At 36.2% G+C, this 20,522-nt stretch overlaps 1 protein-coding gene across 4 annotated transcripts in view; it reads left to right on the top strand.

Moving 5' to 3' along the window:
* FER (FER tyrosine kinase) overlaps positions 1-20,522 on the top strand; it is a 160,616-nt gene that overhangs the window by 42,492 nt on the left and 97,602 nt on the right. For all 4 annotated transcript variants that reach the window (XM_005490424.4, XM_014269440.3, XM_014269439.3 and 1 more), the window contains 4 exons: positions 1,192-1,329; positions 2,161-2,280; positions 7,962-8,084; positions 11,494-11,683. In XM_005490424.4, the coding sequence (XP_005490481.1) occupies positions 1,192-1,329; positions 2,161-2,280; positions 7,962-8,084; positions 11,494-11,683 (571 nt within the window). The remainder of the gene's footprint in view (positions 1-1,191; positions 1,330-2,160; positions 2,281-7,961; positions 8,085-11,493; positions 11,684-20,522) is intronic.

Here is a 20,522-nt window from a genome sequence, read left to right as displayed (position 1 = left end):
AGTGTGTGTCACTGGATGTTATTAAATAAGAGTAGTGTCACAATACCACGTCTTCCTTTGCCATTCCTTTTCCACTTGGTTTTTCCCACTCTTGAAAGCAGATGACGACAAGGTTGGGTGGCTTGTACTTTCTCACAGCAACTTCTTGGTTAATTTTCTCTCCTCTTGTAAATGTATGCTTACTTGTGATTTATGCTTATTTTTGTCTGAATGATGAATAATATATATAAAAAAGTTAGAACAAGATGGAAAGCCAGTGTTGAAAGGAAATGCACACATTTCTGTAAATCATTTTGCCTTATGCCAGAATATATTTTGCCATGAAACACGAAAAGCTTCAGTGTTATGAATGGATAATGTGATGATTGGCTCTCACAATTAAGAGATTAATATTGTGTGTATGTTAGGAGAAGTTTTTGTTGATGTATGGTTATGTTATAGTAGTTTGTTTGGTCACCCTCTGTTCTCCCCATAGTCCCCTTTTCCTTCCTGTATTGTTGCCATTGGACAGCCTTGGTTGTCAGGGTCATGTGGAGGGAGGGTGTGTACTTGTGCCCGTTGTATATTGTTGCATGACAACACATGACCTCAGTCAGGTTACAAGAAAGCAGACTCCGTCAGCAGATGGTGAAGAAGAGTTGACAGACAGACTTTGGGAGGGGCCAGGGTTGGCTGATGGGACCTCCAGGGGTATAAAAGGTGGAGCAGGCATTTTGAGGATGAGCCTCTGGCAGTTGACGACGCTCCCAGCGCTGCCCTTTTTCTGATTCAGTCCTTTGTTGTGTTTGTTGAAGTTTAGAAAACCTTTGAAATTTTAATGTGAGTGGTTGTTTCTCACTTTCCGCGTGGGTTATAACAAGTGTGGCAAGTCCTCTGTGAAGAAGAGCATCCTTTCTGAACTATATACATTCCCTTTCCTTGTAATCTCTCCAGTTTTTAGTTTAGCTATGCTGTGTGTTGGTGCACTGAGATCAGCAGAAGGAGCATGGTCTTAAGAGCCAGCCTAAGCCTGTAGAAGAAAGTCCTCAGATGATAGATTGTTTCTTTGAATAATATATTGTCATACTTTTCCCTTTTTAGCCATCTGGAACATGACTTTGTCAAAACAACAAATAGAAAATTTGAAGCATCTTCAATGCCATCTGTGCCTTCAGTGCCATATTATACACTAGACTTTTTTTTCCTTTCTAGAAAAGGGATCTTGGATGAGTATAGCGAAATCACCAGTCTTGTAACAGAAGAGATTGTGAATGTCCATAAAGAGATCCAGACCTCAGTGGAACAGATAGACCCTAACTCTGAGTATAATGACTTCATAGATACTCACAGGTGAGCATTTTAATCTCATATTTCTTCTTGAGAAAACCCTGCATTAAACTCCAACTGTTTAAGTGCTCAGAGGAATTTGTTTCTGTTTGATTCCTTTTACCTTGTTTCTTGTAAAACTTCATCCTCATTTAAAAATTGTTTTACTTTGCAGATACAGAAAGCTGGCTGAGCAGTCTGTTTGGCTGGTTCTAGAAAAACAAATTTCCAGTTACATGAGAATAGCCAGGACTTTGATACTGACAGCAGACTACACATTGCAGTCTAGACTCAATGTGAGCCAGTTTGCTGTTTATTTGGATGCAATTTGCATTCTGGGCTGAACTTTAAACTTGTTCTAGTTTAAAGTCAACTCTGCAGTTATTGCAGGTTGAGACTTCAGAGCATGCAGATAACACATGCTCTGCGTGTATTAAAAAGTGTATTTCCCATTTACTGAACTATTACTCTGTTTTACTGTATGAAAAAATAGATGTAAGATTTCTTTCGTTTTCTTCTTGTTATGGTTATCTGTGAATTCGTGGTCATTATGTGCAGGTTTGTGATGGAAGCAGATAACAGGCACCTGTTCACTTTGGTAGTCTTTGAGAGTCTTGATTGTGCTGTGAACTTTATTCCAAGAACTGTAGTGTGTTTTATCTCATAAGACTTTAGAATTATGGTTTTTTTACGGGAAAAAGAATATGTATCCAATTGCTATCTATCCTTATATGTCATAAATAATTTTAGCTATAATCTAGTTAATGAAATACTTCAAAACCTAATGATTTGCTCTATGATCCACTCAAAGATACATGTTGATTTTTAAATGATAACAATTATTTACTAAATTAGGTCATCAGAAGTTGTTGAACAAGAAATAGAGTTTGATACGTCTTTACTAGAAGAAAATGAAAACCTTCAAGCTAATGAGATCATGTGGAATAATTTAACAGCAGAAAGTTTGCAAGTCATGTAAGTCTCTACAAATCTTTCATCCTTTGGAAATGCTAGTCTGTGTTATATCTATGCTCACTTAGATCCTTGCATGGCTGTGTCTCCATTTTTAAGGTCCAATTTCTACGTGTAGTACTTTCAGGGTACAGACTCTTTCCCATTCTGGTTGTACTGTTCTTTGCACAAAATCCTTCTCCTTAGTCTCCTCAAAAACTTGTCCTTATTTTCAAAGTATGCAATTCTTTGTGCCAGTTAATAAAATGCCCCAAATCTATGATGAGTCCTCTTTGGGAAGGTGCTGGTTCATTTTCCCAAAAGTGTTTCCACATTCACTACCCTAGAAGAAGCAGCAAAATATTTTGATGAAATCACTGAGTAGAGTTATGGGATCAGTGATTTAAATCACAGTGTAGAAAATTTTCATGAATAAATTTATCTTGTTTTTTAAGTGTTCACTTTTGTTTTCTAAAGGAGATTGTGATTCATTATTGTAACCTTTAGAGTACATTAACTTAGTAACACAGATGTAGCAGTTGTATAGTGTTTCACAGTTTTTAGCTATAAGGGGTGATGAACTACCTCTCTGTGTTTTCTTAATATATTGCCTAGTTAAATAGTTTCATTACTTTTACCAAGTTCACCTTTAATCATTTGTTATGGGGAATGAATCGACTGCTGAGAGTATTATATTTGTATATTATTGGTCTCAACTTTTGACATAAAATGGTCCTGCGTGGTCATCTGTGGTCAACTGTTAATCGTGCATTAAAAATGGGAAATTTAGAATTTCATTGGTTGATGTTTTTGCTGTGTCTACTGTATTTCAGTTCATGTGAGACTTATTTGAAATTATTTTCCCCTTATAAAGTAAAACTGATGCAAATAAGACATCAATGACATATTGTGGGAATTTTTACATTTAGTTTTATTTTCTTTAATTTCACTTCCTTAATCAAACTGTGATCTTTATTTTATGTAGGCTTTTCTGAAAACCAAAATTAGTGTGAAGTATTTTCAAATGTAAACATATAGCAGTGTCTTCTGCAGGTTAATCTCCAGCCCCGTGTTTTCTCAACATGACAGAAACTCGGGATTTTATTAATTCCTTTTTAAGGCTGTTAATCATCCTCTCTTTTTTTTCTGTATAATTTGATTACTTTCTGTAAATTTATTCCCTTGGTAAGTACTGAAATATTTTTTAATATTAAGTATCTGCCTTCTTAATCATGAGGAAGCTTTATCTTATGAAAAGATCCCATGATAATTAAACCCCCCCAATTCCCTTAAACATGCTTCTCTTTTTAATATATTCTGCATCATTACTATATTGAGATTATTCCTGCCTGAACTCTGAGATGTTGTACATCTTGATTTACTTAAGCACAGCAGCAAGAAATATATAAATACTAAGCCTCCTTTTTAAATGGAATATTAAAATTTTTCTAAAATTCTGCCTTTGGCTTGTCTTTTGTATCCAACTGTTTAGAAATATGACAGCAGCATATCTAAATAAAAGAGATGAAATCTTGCTTTTCTAATTAACATTTCTGATGAAGTATATAATTTTGTTATAAATGTATGTCTGTATATTTACCTACATATATATTCAGTACAATTTTCATAGTATTCTCTTGCAAACCATTCATCCACTTGAAAGGGTTCTGCAAATTGGAGAAATTTTATGGTGTAGCATTATTTATGGAACACAAATCAGGTAGCCCTCTTTCGTGTTGCTGTCATTAAGGTGTTCACTTTCTGGTATATATTTAGGGTTGTGAGAAAGACAGTTAAGCCCTGGTAGGCCAGACCAAAGACAGACACTCAACTTTCTTCATTCCCATGTTAGATAACTGGGAAAAAGTGTTGAGAGAACAAAGCCAGGATGATCATATAATGCTAATTCCTTAGCCTCCCATAATTTTAACCTCTGAAATATTTTGAGACAAATGTCTTTAATGGCTGTGGAGGTAGTTTATAATACCCTTGGGAGTACTTTACTACTGTGATCTTTTTCAATCAGGTTCAGTGTGTAAAAGTATCTGTTGTCCATAGAATTTTTGGTCAAGGAATTCCAGAAATTAACTTCCTATTTTGTGAACCTTCTCTTATCTTTTTCCATTTTATGGTTCTTAATCTGTTGTTTTGAAAGAGAAGACAAACAATCTGTTCCTTTCTGCCTATGATAATGTAAATTTCTGTTCAACTTCTGTTCTGTGATCTCTTTTTCAGAGTTATCTTTTAGCTTTAGTCTGGCCTTTCACAAAGCTTACTCATCCTTTATCCATCTGGTTGTCTTTATTTGAATATTTTCAAGGTTGCTATATTAGTTTTGAGATGAATGACTAGAATTTAACAGGTAATCCAGATAGAGAGTTTAGAGGGAGGCCTTCCAAGGTTTTCTGTGTTCTTGCTCTGCTTTGGTTTTAACAAATCCTGGAGAAGCATTCAGTTTGATTTTCTGACCTGAGCAGGTCATCAAGCAAGTGTTTTCAGGGAATCACCAACTGTATCTCCAAGATTTCATTTCTGAGTGGTAGTGGTCATTTTAGATCCATGCTCCATTCTCTACATAAATAAAGCTTTGGATTATTTTTTCCTCACTACATATTTGCCTATTTCCATATGTATTGAAGTGACAGCCCCGGTATGGAGTGTCATAAGATCCAGAATAATCCTTTTTTATTTTTCACATTCAGCCTTCCCCCAACCTCAAATAACATTATATGATCAGCATTCTTTGTCACTTTTCAAACTGTCTTTTTATTTGGGTTATTATGAATATAGTAGAGAGTGTAGATTATATATGAAGCTCCACTGTCCCATGGTACTGTAAAAACTGTTTATTATTATCCTGTTTGTCCTTTTGCTTTTTAATGCAGGTCAGAATGCTTCATTTTTTTTTTATAGTTCTTGGTAACTTGGTCTTTACTCATATCTCTTGTAAACTGTGTTTTAGATATCTTGCCTTAAAGCTACTTAAAGCCAAAAAACTTGTATTTCTGTCAGCTGTGTATGATGAGAAATTTGCAAGCAAGAGAAGTGTACTACATCATTTATCCATAGTTGATGACTTTTAAAAAGTCAGCTTTACATGATGAAACAATAGAAATTTGACTTTTTATCTTCAACATTAAAGTCATGGATTTCGAGCTTTAAAATGCTGCATTATGTTTCTGCAGAGGAAAACTACCTTCAGTATCTACCAAATAAAATAAATGCACATAACGGATTTATTACACAAACTTTTAAAACATTCAAAGACTTATATTGATTTATAATCAATAGTATTTAGTTGAATCAGCTGTTTTATTGACTATGCAATGAAAAAATGACAGCTTTGCTTACATAACTGTTTAATCATTTTAACAACGTGTATTTTAAGGGAGCATGATGAGAAAACTGGTTTTTACATTTTAAGGTGAGCTTATATTTATAAATAAAATTTTGACAAAGGGAGGTAGTTAAAAGTCAGCGTTGACTAGCTAACCTTTCTAAAGAATGATTTGTGGTGTCTCCTGATTAATATTCATAGATGTCACTGAATAGTACTGAGAAATTCTGAAAAGTGTAGCAGGGTAAGAGTTTATGCTTTGAAGAGATGCATTAAAAGCTGAGAGGAAGCAACCTCAGCTAAAGGCTGATCAATGAGCATAGTAATGTCCAATTCTTCTGAAATATGAATTCTCTAAGATCAAGCATTTGTTTTAATTGATAGTTGCAGCAGAACAGAGCTTAAAACTAAAGGAATAGAAAAGGAAGCTTTCCAGGCATGATGTGATTTTTCAAGTGTTACAGTGATTAACTGTTAAGTCATAGTAACCCTTCTGTAAACTGATTGTATCCATAAGGCATATACAACACCACAAGAAAATTCCTTTGGTAAACAAGGGCCAAGATGATACAAGACAGATACAGAGTTGTCAGCTGTAGCCAGTTTGAATGGAAGTTATTGTTTAAACAAAGAATAGATGTGAAGTGCAAGGAAGCAAGTAGTTTTGGTGTACCTGGTAGCTTCTTTTTCTTTTCCCTAAGATAAATAAAAATCTTTCTGGAGTATCTCAGAAGTTTCAAGAAGAACTACATCAACTTAATGTTTCAATCTGATATTGCAATATAAAATATAACATCTAATATTTTTGAAGTGGTGAAATAATAAAGATGTTATATCTGCATACTCATTCCTTCTACTGATGAAGTCTTATCAGTTTCGTTTTTATTTCATGAATGTTGATGCTGGATCATTAGATAAAACATGTGCTTCCTGTAAATCAGTTGTTAAGCAAATACAATATTGATTAAAATTTTGTTTAGAAAGCTGTTTAAAAAGCAGTTAAATTTTTAAAAATTACTTTCTTTAGCAAAGTATTAAAATAAAAAAGTTAGTTGGTAATAAGTTGGAGACCCAGTATAAGGAAATATAGAGAAGTTCAGCATAGAGATTTTGACAACCTAAAACTGATAAAATGTATATGGAAAGCAGAGCTGTGATGATGTTACTTTGAGGGAAATGTTTTAAGTATTTATCTTATCTCAAACACATGTGGAAGTTTTATCTTTTGGGAAATAAATCTTCATCATTCACTCTATGGCTTTTTTTTAGTGGTTCTAGTCTCTAGAGTAAAGTACACGACTGGGTACAGATCATATATAATCAACATTGTATAAAATATATTGGGAAGTGAGGACTTGATTCAGTGTCTAGAATCAAGTAACTCAGTTTGGCATATATGGACGTGTGGAATAGGCCTCCTAGATATTTAGAGGGTTGGGTGTACCACTCCCTGGTCTGGAATGGTTTTGGGCAGTAGATCTGTGCAATGGTAATTGCTACATATATTTTGCTTGTGTTCCACTTTTTACTTCAGTAATTTTACTGAAATTGGGCTTTAAAATATAGGGAAAATAAATTAAGATAGTTAAAGATGTATAGATAAATGACAAAAAGGAAACAAGATGTATATGCTTATTTATCCTTAAGAGATTGTTCTGATTTGACAATCTTGATTGATACACATTTTAGAAGTTGTCATTATGTAAGCCATTTACATGCATTGTTTAGAATGCAAATGGTGTTGTATGTTCACGGAACTTTTTTTGTTATTGGAGTATTTACCAATATAATTATGAATTGTTAGTAATAGTTTTAAAGTGTTATACCCCTTCTCTGTTAGTATTGAATGGTTTTGTACTTTACTTTTAATTAACCATTACCAGAGATTGTAACCTGAAAAGGATAATTGTAAAGAAAGATACAATCACAATTACAACAGAAAGTGATCATTTGTACTTTTGCTATTTCTAGAAGTAAATACAACCCAGCTACTGATTCTGTGTATTTATTTAACACGTTTTGTGAGTCAGAAAGCTTTTGTCTTTCTTAAAGCATCTCACAAAGTAGCAATATATTAGGAAGGCATTAAATCATGGAACTCATCACATATTCTGGAAAAATATTTTCTTGATAGGAGAACCTGCAGACAGGAGATAATTCTGTTACCTTGTGTGTATACAGAGGCTCACACAAAATCTCTAACAATACAGATTAGCAACGTGAAGGTCCAGCCACACAAAAAAAGAACTGTCACTAAGTACTGAGTAACATAATCTAAAAAATACTGCTCTTTTACGTCTTCAGGAAAAAGATTACAATGTTCACAGTTTATGCATTCACAGGCTGGGTTTCTGAAATCTGTTTACAGGTTAAAAACAGTAATAGAAGAACTTATGCAAACGCAGCAAACCCTTCTGAGCAAAGAGGAACTTGTTTTGGAACTAGAGAAAAAAATAGAAGAGTCATCTAAGACATGTGAAAAGAAATCTGAGTAAGTTGAAATTTAAATTTCAAAATACAATAGTTTGATGGGGAAAAATGTCTATAATGCAATTCCTAAAACTTAAGTAAGAAATAATCTTCACTAATCTTGTTCTGCCTTTGTGTTTAGGAATTACTGTGAAAACAACGGTAAGTTAATTTCTTGTCTCTGAAATAAACCTTGCCCACTGCAGACCCCAACTCACTGAAGAGCTGTGCAGCTCCATAAGTTTAATATAATTTCCGTGGTTTGGCAAGAGCTTTTGGCTCAAGAGCTGGACCTTTCATTAATTCAATTCAGCTTGCTCAAAGAAGATGAGTGAGTTCAGTTGCCTCTGTTTGGCAGAATTCCTTATGGAGGTGTAATTCTGTGAAAGGCTTTCAGAGCCTTGTGCAAGACTTTCTTATGCAGTAATATGTTTGCAGCTTGTCAGGTTAAGTTCATTCTTCTTTGCATTTCCTTTACAGAAGTGTAAATGTAAAGTATGTAAATCTCATACCCTGTACTACTGCTTAGTAAATGCCAAGGGTGAAACATTAGTGAGTGTTTTAGTGCACCATAAATAAAACATTATTATAAAGAATCATTCCTGGACAACATCTTTAAGTATTTAGTTCTTCTTCCTTTGGTTAGAAAAAATATTCACATACTCTTCTAAACTGATGTCGGTACAACAGATAAGGAAACCTTTTGTCTGTAGTGATATTTTTCTGATTCTTGTTGCAATCAATCTTAAATCTTACTAATTTGGTAATAAATATTTGTTTACAGTACCAGTAGTGAATTGGAATGCAAGTCCTTTAGGTAATGTTTCATTTTCTGAAAAAGTCTTGATGCTCTTTGTTGATGGAACCTTGTCATGAAACATTGTATCACATTGTTCCATCACATGAAACATTTAATTATCATCTAAAACTTTAAATATCTGTTGTCAGTGTTTCAAATAGATATTTTGTGTCCTTTCTGTGCTGAAGTTCACATGCACTCACAGTGTGTTTTCCAATTTTTGGTTCTTGACCTGTCTTCTTTGCTGTGTGCTACTTAAAGGATGAACTATATTTGAACTAGCTGAGTTTAATGGGGTGCTGTTTGGGTTTTTTCCCCTCACTATCGTTTTATTATGAGTTATCACTCCCTGAAAATAGTTTAGACCCTCACTGTGTTTCTTACTATGTGAAGGCTTCTGTGACTGATCCTTTAGCAGATGTTTGTGATATTGAGAAGATGATTTCAGTTCAAATTGCACAAGTACCTGTTTCTCTTATTAAAAGGCAGGGAATCTGGCTTAGATGTGTAGCTGCACAGTGAAGGCTTCCCTGAAGTCATCCTTGTTCTGATTTGATTGATCATGCCTGCCTCCAGCAAACTCCCTTTTCACCTTTTAGCTGCAGTGCAGAGTTGATCAGGACATTTCAGGATGTTTACTGTCCCCAGAATAACTTGTCCACCTGTAGCATTGGGTTTAATAATGACTGCATAAGGTCATACCTTATGACAATGTCTTGGTACTATTGTCCCCACACTAATATCCCTTTCCATCTTCAAATGATGATATCACCTTCAACACAGAAAATGTTTTAATTGTATTTTATTTATATATGTATATGTCAAGCATACCAACTGCCCTTAAAACATGATAGCGTATTGAATATTTAGGTTTTGGTTTAGTACACCTTTTTACCACTTTCTCACATGTAGCTGTGATTTGCGGGGATCCTTCAAAAAAGATGTCACTCTGTGAAGTTGCTTGTAGCTATTACTAGCAATAAGAACTTTGCAGTTTGCACTCATGCAAGCCACAGGCAAATTATTTTATAGATTGTAATTCCTCATGCATGACTGGAATGGCAAGCACTGAAAGTTGGATTTGGGAAACCAAATCAGATTGTAATCCATATTGCCACAGTTCAGAAAGAGACTAGCTTATGAGTGACTTTTCAGGGTATTATTATGTCATGTTATTGCTGTGTCCTGTTTAGTTGAAACCATTCTGTGTTTGGGGATGTTACCCCAGCCAGTGTGTATTCACGTAAAGCCTTGCTGATGGTTGAAACCTGTTGTTTTCACATGGTGATGTCCTTTTCCCTCATAAAGGAGACCAGATGAAAACACATTATCTTCAGGATGACTTCAGAATAGTTGTTCATTTGCTTCTCTGATGCATTTAAATATGTGCATAAGTCTATGCCAAATCTCAGTTTCAGATTTGAGAATTGTGTCTGCATACCTCACACTTAGTGTTTTTGGATGAACAATGATTTTGCTGATAGTGAGGAGTTTTGCTTATTACTGTATTCACCTGTATCAATACAGTAATGTATATTACAGTATTCACCTGTATCAATACAATTTGTATATTTTCCTGCCAAAGAGGAGTTTATGACATATGGTTCCCCTGTTATTTGAAACCCATTTGAGTACCCATTTGACTGAGCATCACTTTGTGAAGGATCAATCCCTGCATGAACTACTTTTGCCTTTATTTTTTTCTTCAAGGGTAGGGCTTGCAGAGGGCTTGTCTTCAAGGGGTTATCCTGAAGATACAGAATAACACAATACTGTGATTTTTCTTCATACAGTCTTCATTCTTCATAGTTCTGGTCCATTCACCTCCTTCATCTATTCTTGTAGACTGCGAGAACTCAGCATCTCCTGTAGACCACATATTACTGGGCACTGGTTGAGTGCTTATAAGGGTGTCTGTATTATACTGTGAGTGATAGTGTCTCTTAGGCAGCTTCTGTCAGTCTTTGGTTTTGGTAGTTGTTTGGGACGATAGAGTCAACTGGGTACCTGCAGATACTCTATATGCGTGTCCTTCAATATGATTTAATCTCAACTGTCTCAAGTATTCACGACTATAAGTGGTATTCAGAGAAGAACTATAAAAATAAGCAGAAGATGAAAAGTTGCTTTTAGTTCCTCATAAGGATACGTTTATTTAGCTTCATAAGACAGTTATAACCCAGTCCAGAAATACTTACAGTGCAGAGGAAAAAACAGATACCTCTTATGTGATGCCATATGAATGCATACTGGATGTGAGGGGAGTTTAATATTGCAAATTATTACTGCAACAACTACACTGATTAAAGTGAATTTTTCATCACTTCAAATCATTATCTAAAATTTACTTATTCTCCAAGGGAGGGGGAGCCCCAGTGTTTATCAATTCAGTCAAAAGTGAATGAAAACAGGAGTTCTACCTATATTTATTAAACATTATTTTTTGTGATAGAGAGAGAGAATGAGTGTCTGCTTTTATTGTCTTGTTGCTTTGAAAATTTTCTAGAATTGCTTCATCTTTGAATAAATGATTATGTTGAGGAGTTGTCATGCTTTCTTCTCCCCAGATTTTATGAAGCAAATAGACTATTTTGATTCATGTACATTGTTAAATTTTTATTATTCTTTGCAGCATTGTACTCTTGCTGAGCCAAAAGCAAGCGCTTGAAGAACTTAAGCAAACAGTCCAGCAATTGAGATGCTCTGAGGCAAAATTTGCAGCACAGAAAGAACTACTGGAACAAAAGGTTCAAGAGAATGATGGGAAAGAGCCACCACCTGTAGTGAATTACGAAGAAGATGCCAGATCAGTGACTTCTATGGTAAGTTTTACATCTGTTTTACTGAATTGTGTAGCCCTGCCATTGTACTTCAGACCTGGGATCAGAGTGTCAAGCTGAGGTGATTTCAAGTGAATGGGCTTCACTTTGCATTTCTGGGGACTTGTTTGGACAAGAAGTTCAGTTGCATGATATTTTTTGTTTTTAAGTGTCAGTAATGCATAACAATCTGTCTGTGAGGACTTGGATTCGTCTTCTCTACACTTGATGCTTAGATTTTCATTACACTGTTTAACAAAGAAAAGTCTTAACCCTTACATAGATTTAGTATATGTGACTGCATAGCTGTTGGTAATTTACTTGGCTGTGTTGAAGAAATAAATTTACAGTTGTAGGTAGAAAATTAACAGCAAAAGCTCTTGGAATTGCTGCACATGTTATCTAATTGAGAAAAATTAATGTTATGTACTGTAATTACTCGTCTCAAACAGAAATGAACATTGGTTTCCTTACAACTTATTTTTAGGTGTTTACATGCTCTTAATAATTAAAAGGATTTTTTTTTGTCTGATGAGACCTCATATAGTTTAAATAAGTACCTTACTTTGCTGATATTTTCTGTGACTTCCTTCTCTCAGTTGTGTGCATCTGTATGCAGAGTTTGTAGGTCAAATAAAAAGGCAAACAAACAGTACCTGTTTACTGAAGGGGCAAACAGTTTTTGCCTTTGTGGGTTAGTTTTGACATGTTGGAGATATTTAGTGACTTTTTTTCTTTGAGGTTTAGCCTCACATTCTTTTTGGCCCATGGGGCAGTAGCTCTGTGAAATGATAATTAAGTAGTTATTTCTGAGGGGAGAGATGTTTTTCTTCCTCTGTCTATTTGTGGAACCGTTTGATTCCCATTCTACAAATATACTTGATTGTCAGCATTCTCTTTTTCCACTACTGTTTAATATTTACAAGGCACTATGAGATGGTTCTCATTTACACTGGTACAAAACATTATTTTACAAAGCTTGTATGCTTGTCGTGACCTAGAAGGAGTTTAAAGAAGTACAAAAAGATGAAGAGAAAGGAAGGATCAGGATAATGATTGCAAAAGATTAGGAGGCTTGGAGTCTTTTTGGTGCAGGCTATCTTGTTAGTTACTTAATGCCATATCCTGTAGTAGTGTTAGTGATTAGTGTCTGCTAGTATTAGTTGAGATGATGAGTCTAGTCATAAGAGTGGTACTCTTCCCCTTCAGCTCAAGGTGACTGAAGTCTGCTTTCTGGTGTCTAAACCTCTGTTTCATTGAGTGGGAGAAAATAATCCTGTGTGCTGAGCACAGGCCTACACGGGGCCAACAGGACAGACACAGCAGCTCCATCACTGCCAGCACTGTGTCACTTCCAGTGTCACCTTCAAGGTGAGAGGGCTCATCACCTCCAGTGCAGCTGCTGATGGGCGCGCTGTGCCCCAGGGCAGATGGCACAGGGTGGCTGATTCTGTGCTCAGGGCACAGTGGCCTCTGCAGGAGGGCAGGGAAGGGAGAACAGAGCCATAGGATGATTTGGGTTGGAAGGGACTTCCAAGATTGCCTAGTTCCAACCCCTTTCAACACCTTCCACTACAGCAGGATGCACCATTTACAAAATCTTGCCACTTTAACTCAATGCAAGGTTGAAGAGAAAAGCTATGAGAGCAATTAGAAAGGGGCCTAATGATGAGAGGCAGTGTGGTCAGCTTCTCAGGGAGAAGGTAAAACGGAATCAGGAAGTTGGTACAGAAGGAGGCAGAAATATTTAAGGTGATGTTGTGTAAGCTGAAATAGGATAATGTTGATTTTTGTTGTTTTATTTTTTTAAACCAGTAGGTAAAATTTACTGTTAAGGCAACTTCAAAAAATAAATCAGGTATGCATTGGTATGCCAGAGATAATGTTAACATTCATTTTTAACATGGTTTGTGTACTTTAAGTAACTTGCTCTAGTTTATGCAGTTCCATCTGGCCTGTGTTATCTGAGAGTTCAGAGTGCCTTCACCTTTTATGAAAATAATGCAGATTATTCAAGCTACCTTGAAGAGACGACCTGTCATGAAGTGTGATATGTGAAGATTCATCAGAAGAATTAATTGTGCAGAATTACCACTTTCCTTGCTTCAAGGCAAAGCTTGCCAGAAGGGCTAAGCCACTCTTGGACATGCACTCTTATTTTTGGGTGCCAGATATGGAAGTCCTTGTCTTGTACAGGAGACTGAATGGGACTGAAAACAGGCATGTTTATTTGCACAGCTAGGTCAAGTTCAGCATTTACATGTACAGGATACAGCATTTACACGCAGGCCATTGGTACTGAGGCTGCCTTGGGATCAGCACCTGTTGCCTCAGGAAGGAGATGGTCGTGATCTACTGCAGCCTGCACTGGACCCTGTTGATTCTGCTGCTTATGCTGTTTTTTCCCTTCAGACCTGAAGAAGCTCCTGCACCTCAGTAAGGAATTCTAGCAGCTTTTAAACTTGAAAAAAGACAGGTGCTAAGCATGCCTGATGGTGTTGACATTGTCCTTGCTTTCTGAGAAGGGATTTGAGGTGATCGTTAAATGATTTGATGCCTGTGATGTTGGATAAGTCCTTAACCTGAGCTACACAGTAGAAGTGAGAGGTAGTACAGACTCTGGGGCATTTTTCTCTCGCACAGCCTGTTCCCCAGCTGGTTGCTCCAGTGAGCCAGAAGTAGTCAGGCCTGTTGTCTCTGCACATGAGAGGACTGCTGCTGTTACCCTACAATGGAGCAGAGAGGATTAAGGTGGTGTTGGGTGGTCATTGTCAATAGTGGGGACGTCTCCTCTCCCACAGCTTGTGCCAGAGCTGTGTTCCCAACAGGGTAAGACTCTGCTCAGGTGCTGGAACCTCTCCTCTTTTAGAATAAGACTGGTTCCCCTTATATCACTGTCTGCCAGCCTGAAGAGTCAGCCTCCATCTTTCTTATGAGCTTCCTTTAAGTACTTAAGGGCTTCAATGAGATCTTCCTGGAGATCTTCCTTTCCTTCTCCAGGCTGAACAGCTCCTCTCTCAGCCTATTGTCATAGGAGTGGTGCTCCAGCACTATGATCAGTTTAGTGGTTTTCCTCTGGGAGTGTCCCATCTCTTTCTTGTCTTGAAGACTCCAGACCTGGGTGCAGTTTTCAAGATGGAATCTCACAGGGGCGGAGTAGAGGGAAATAGTCACCTCCATCATCCTGCTGCTCGTGGTGCTTTGAGTGTAGCCCAGGATGTGGTTGACCCTTTGGGCTGCAAGTGGATGGTGTCAGCCCATTTTTGTCTACCAGCACCCCGGAGTCCCTCTCTGCAGGGGCTGCTCTTGATGTGTTCTTCTTTCCCACAGTCTGTGCCTACGTTTGGCGTCACCCTGACCTGGCAGTTTTGACTATATCTCAAGATGGAAAAATAATGCTCTGATGGGTTGTTTCTGTAAATAAACATAGTGGGATTTTTTTTTTTAGTAAAACTCCTTAAAAATATAGGGTTGTAAAATATCAGAAACTAAATGTTCTTCCTGCTGATCGCTCGTCCTGGTTTCATTCAAGAGGATGACTGTTTCTTCGACTATAAATTAAGTTTTCTCCACTTTTTCTGAGAGCAGTTAATCTAAATGTCACTCTGATACACTTGAATGTAGTTATTTATTACTGTTCAGAAATTAATTGTAAACACTTGTTTTGCAATTTCTTTTTCCTAACAATTAGAAAATCATGGTTGGCTTGTGTTGTCAGCATCCATATGAAGCAAATTTTCATGTCCTCAATTCACAAGTAATTTTTTTGTTTTGTAATTTAAAATATAAAAGAGGGATATGCAAAGCAATTTTGTTTCATATCTCCTAAGTATTTATATCATATAAATAGAGCCAATTTCATGGTGGAATAGTTTGCAAATTGTTTTGTTTCCTTTCTTTTACATTAGGTAACTGTATAATAGAATACTAACACAAAGTGAAATTCTGAAATGCTGTTAGATATGTTTTTATAGACAGTATAATGTTATGTGAGTGTTTTTACTTAGTTTCCATGTTCTTTTTTCCCTCCATTAAATGTAGGAAGTTTTGTATTGTGTTAGTGTCTCCCATATGGTTTGCTTTAGTCAATATATTTTTTGAAGTATATTTGCTGTGTATTGGTAGTCATGCACTCATTTAAGGAACAAAGGAAATCGCTGAACCATTCTCTTTTTTTCAATCAGGATATAACATGGAGTGAAACAAAAATTTCTGAACATTGCATTTAACAGTTTTATCATTGTATATGGAAAAATGAAACATTTTATTGTTACTAGCAATTATACTTTTCTACTGACTTATCCATGCAAGACAGAGATAATTATAATTCTGATGGCACTAGAAGTTTAAAATCTTGTTTTTTAGCCCCTTAGAGTTATGCATTTATGTCATTCACTATGTTAATGGGAGATTTATAGTTCACATTTTTTTCTGTACTTTAAGTATGAAGATACTAAAAAAAAGCTGATTATTCCATGTAAATAGATATATTTTGACAAAAATTCAGTAGTATCCAAAGTTTTATGTATTATGTCACTTCATAAAATTTAACTGGAAGCTACTTGAGCTAACTTTTCCACATTTAGGTGTTCGGTCAGGGGACGTATGGCCTGTCATTTGTCTTGAGTTACGTAGGGTGTATTTTTGCTGTTGATGTGATCATCAAAGCATGGCAGTAGTCCATGGTAATTCAAATGAAGAAAACAACAGCAACAAAACTTTTATATGTCTGATGATCAGATTAGAAATAAAAACATCATTAATTTTTGAATATTGCAGTACCAGCTAAACATTTACTCAGGTAATTACGTACAATTATGATAATTTGCATTTCATGGTAAAGCTTTAAACTTACAACATCAATATTGCCTTGGAAATTGTTACTGGATAGGGAGTCTTCAGGGAGTTCTTAAACCAGGCAATAAATTCAGTTAATATAAAATAGTAATTAATTTTGCTTAGCAATCAAATAGTGAAATCTCTATACCCCTGTAGCATATCTTTTCCTTTTTCCATACATGATAAAAAAAATTATGAAGGCATAAACTCATGACTTTTAAGAATATGTGTTTGAAATTACGTACTGTTCTCACCATAGAAGTGTTTCATGTAGATTTATTTTCCACACTGCAGCATTTTCCTGGAGCTGGTTGACAAAACTGAGACTTGGTGTGCAAGCTCTGCAACACTTGAGAGACTTGTCAGCAGGTGGAGCTCAGTGCCACAAGACTAGTTATGACTGAATAAGCCAAAGCTGTTAGCATGAGCTCGGGAGAGATACCCAGGGCAGAAGCAAGCTGAAGCACCATGGTACAGCCGTTGGGATGTTGTAATGCCTTGTGCCGGTAGAGTTCGAGGCTTAAAACTGTACACAGTAGAAAATGGTTTTATCTGTCCTAGCATAATGCTTGAAAAAATACCACAGAAGTGCACCTCATATGTATTCACTTTTGTTGTTTGTTATTCTTTTTTAAAAGGCTTCAGAGACCTTATCCTTAGTGATTGCCTTAAAAATAAGATAAGCCAGCTTTTAGTGAAGGTTGTGGTAATTAAAAAATTAGATCTCAGTCATTACACCAGGAAAAAAACCCCTAAATACATGAAACAGAGCTGAAGTGCTATTTTATTTGTTTGTAAATTGTTCTACCTAATGCGAATGTTTTATCTTTCCATCCTTCCTTATTAGAATCCAAGACATGGTCCTCTAATTAGTATGATCTTAAAACCAATAGCCAGATTCTTGTTCTGCAGGTTTGTATTTGAAGAGAATGTGTTCAGAACTCTCACTAAAATAGTAATTGACAAATTTAATCAGTTTGTATCTTTTGATTTTTTCACTGTCAGTTACACAGGTATGAGAGAGGCTTTGCATGAGTTTGCGATTTCATTAAAGATGCTTCATCGCATACATTTTTGATGTTGGATCGCGGGGTCCTGAAACGTAATCTGCTGCGAGAACTACCACGCTCTTGGTGGTTCCTTTTCCCCTGCTGTGTAGACTATCCAGACTATGCAGGTTCTTTATTTTGAAACAGATGCAAGGAAGTGATTGCCTTCTGAGACAGGCCGTTGCAGCAATTGCAGAAAGCAGAACCGTAGAGATAAATTTGTCACTTTTCTTACTGATTCAGGAGATACATTCTTATGCTCTGTAATGCATCACCAAACATCTCCCATATCTGTGATTTGAGGCTCATGACATTTATATAAAACCAAGGTTGTATTAGAGCATGGTAGGGGAGCCCTACACAGTAATTTGATTTATATATTTATAAATCTTGTACACTTCCACCATGTTATTGCAAAATCTTAACTTTCTTGTCAGTAGACCCAGGGCCAGAGTTAGTCTGTGCAGCCTTGGTATCCTTATCTTTTATTTTATTTTAGTCTCTGGTGAGGAAGTGCTGCCAGTACAGTCATGCTGTAGAAATTTTTGCCTATTTATTTATTAAAGACCTGGAAATAAACAGTTTTATTTGGTGGCTGCCTGGACAGCTGAAGTTCAATTTTGTTTATGGCCACTTTCCAAGTTTGCTGGCTTGGACCTGTGTTTCTGGCATACAGCCAGAATTTGACATGGATCAAAAGTGCCCCAAATGTCAGATACTGTTAGGAAGTGCGGAGAAGATGAATTCTATTAATCTTTCTCTCTTAGTGAATATATTCTAGCTTCTTTTTTAAATCTCAACTGCTGATGGACATATATCAGAGGAAGAACAATACAAAAGGAGATGACAAGGTAGTAGGCAGATAAAATAAGTCATGCTTTGTCCCACTGACTGTCCAGAATTTACAGGATAAGAGGTCAGTGGAGCTGTCAAGACTCTTGCCATTGAACATGCCTAGAGACTTTTGAAGTAAAAGGCTGGACTAAGTTCGCACACTAAGGCTCAGAACTTAAGTATTTCTTAAGGTTAGCATATTATCTATCAGAAATGTGTTGAGAAATTACTTGGTCTTGGGGAAAAGTGAAATTAGAAGTATAAGCAAAATTTTTGAGGAATTGAAGGAGGTGGATCATTCACAGAAACAGGACTCTTTAGAATATTTGAAGTGCAAAATTAGTTTACTCTCTGTATGAAGGAGAGTTATAAGCACTTGAGATACCTAGACCTCCCTTGAGCTGCCAAAAATATTTCAAGACCTTTCATTTCTTCCTTGAGGAAGCAAGCTTCACCATAGTAGTGTTCAGAACTGCATACCCACTGGGGATTTGTTATTTCACTATGTATCTTCTCTGTAGATTAAGAAAGCCTCACAGAGAAGTTTCCTTTCGAATAGAAATCACATAGTAGTATCCAGCATATGTTTCTCTGTGTGCTGGGAGAAAAGTAGTAATTCTTTGCCAGAATCATCATCATTGCCTTCTTGAATCTTTTTCATAGTGATGAGACTGAATTAGTGTGATTGCTCACTTCTCATAGCCTCTAGGCAGTGCACAGGAAGTAATATCATAGAATTTGGCTGCTTTGAATCACTTCTCTGCTTTTCTCTCTTCCTTTTTAAGTTTTAAAAATACCATTGTCCTTAAAGGCAATTATTAGGCTTCTAAAACTCCTAAAGTCTGCTGTAAAATAATTATTAGAATTAGGATTTGTGTTTTTAATCTAGTGTCACTGGTGGTTTTCTGCCAGATAGAAGTGTATGATTTTATGCTTAGCTTCTGGTTTTTTTTCTGCCATGTGGGGAAGTTCTTGCCTGCTACAGACTTGAGAAACCAGAATGGCAATCCAGCTTTCAGACCACTGTCTTCAAGTTACAGAGCTATTTTTTTGTTCTCCTTTTTATTTTTTTGGGTTTTACTGCTGCTTTTTAAAAGTGCGGTAAATGAAATAACATGTTTCAGATAATCCTTTCTTTTTCTTTTTTATCATCTAGCAGTCAGATGCAAAACATTTCTGGCCAGTTTAGGATGCAGGTGCTTGAACATCAGCACTAATGCCCGATTTTAGATTGCTTAAGGCATCCTGCCTGTGACATGAAGCTGTGACTCAAGTCTGGCAATCACATGTTGTTGTCTTGGAAATCTAGGCCATGAAGAGCACTGAATATTAGTTTTCAAACAGGTGAAGCCCTCTTTCCAACAGATATTGAGGCTGTTCCTTGTTCAAAATAGTCTTTAATAGTAGGGAAAATTGAAGTTCTGTGTGAGACAGTGGTAGTCACTGTAATTTTGTCAAAAAATTCCAGGATACTTATCTCAATTTCTTTTAAGGAAAGTATAGAAACAGGTCATCAGAAAGTTAATTTCTCTTTGGTTGTTGTGTTAGGGTAATGTGATAAAGTCAGTGGCATTTCCGTGAAGAAAATAACAGATATCCAGGAGTTTCTGAAACTGATGTCCTCGTCCTAGAGGAAAGAAAGTTTGGAGTATCACAGCCAAGATACGTGGAAATTTGTAGTTCTTGGAAAATTATTGAAGATCTTTACTTTTAGAGCACTGTAGGATTTTGTAGACCAAAAGCAGGTTGTTTTCTGGAAGTTACTGCAAAATATTTCTGCAAGAAAAATGATTTCTTAAATCTGATTTTTTTGTCAAGTTTCTGAAGAAAGTAAGATTTGATGGTGTCTAGAAGCTAGAGTATAGATTATTAAAACTAGAGGGGAAAAAAGGAAAGAAACCAAATACAGGATAGAGTGGCAGAGCCAGACAGTGGCAGCTCAAGAGGCAGCAGAGTGTTTAGTCAGGGTCAGAGTGTGCCTAGGAGTCCTATCAGGAGCAAAATGAAAAGAGGTCAGGGACAGTGCTGAGGACAAGACTATCGTGTTGGTCCAAAGTCTGTCCAGGACACAGGACCAAACATAGGATTGGAGAAACCTATTGCATAATCATGTAGGACTC

This window comes from Zonotrichia albicollis, chromosome Z (genome assembly GCF_047830755.1).
Source record: "Zonotrichia albicollis isolate bZonAlb1 chromosome Z, bZonAlb1.hap1, whole genome shotgun sequence".
NCBI lineage: Eukaryota > Metazoa > Chordata > Aves > Passeriformes > Passerellidae > Zonotrichia > Zonotrichia albicollis.
This window is presented reverse-complemented; position numbering and strand designations above follow the sequence as displayed.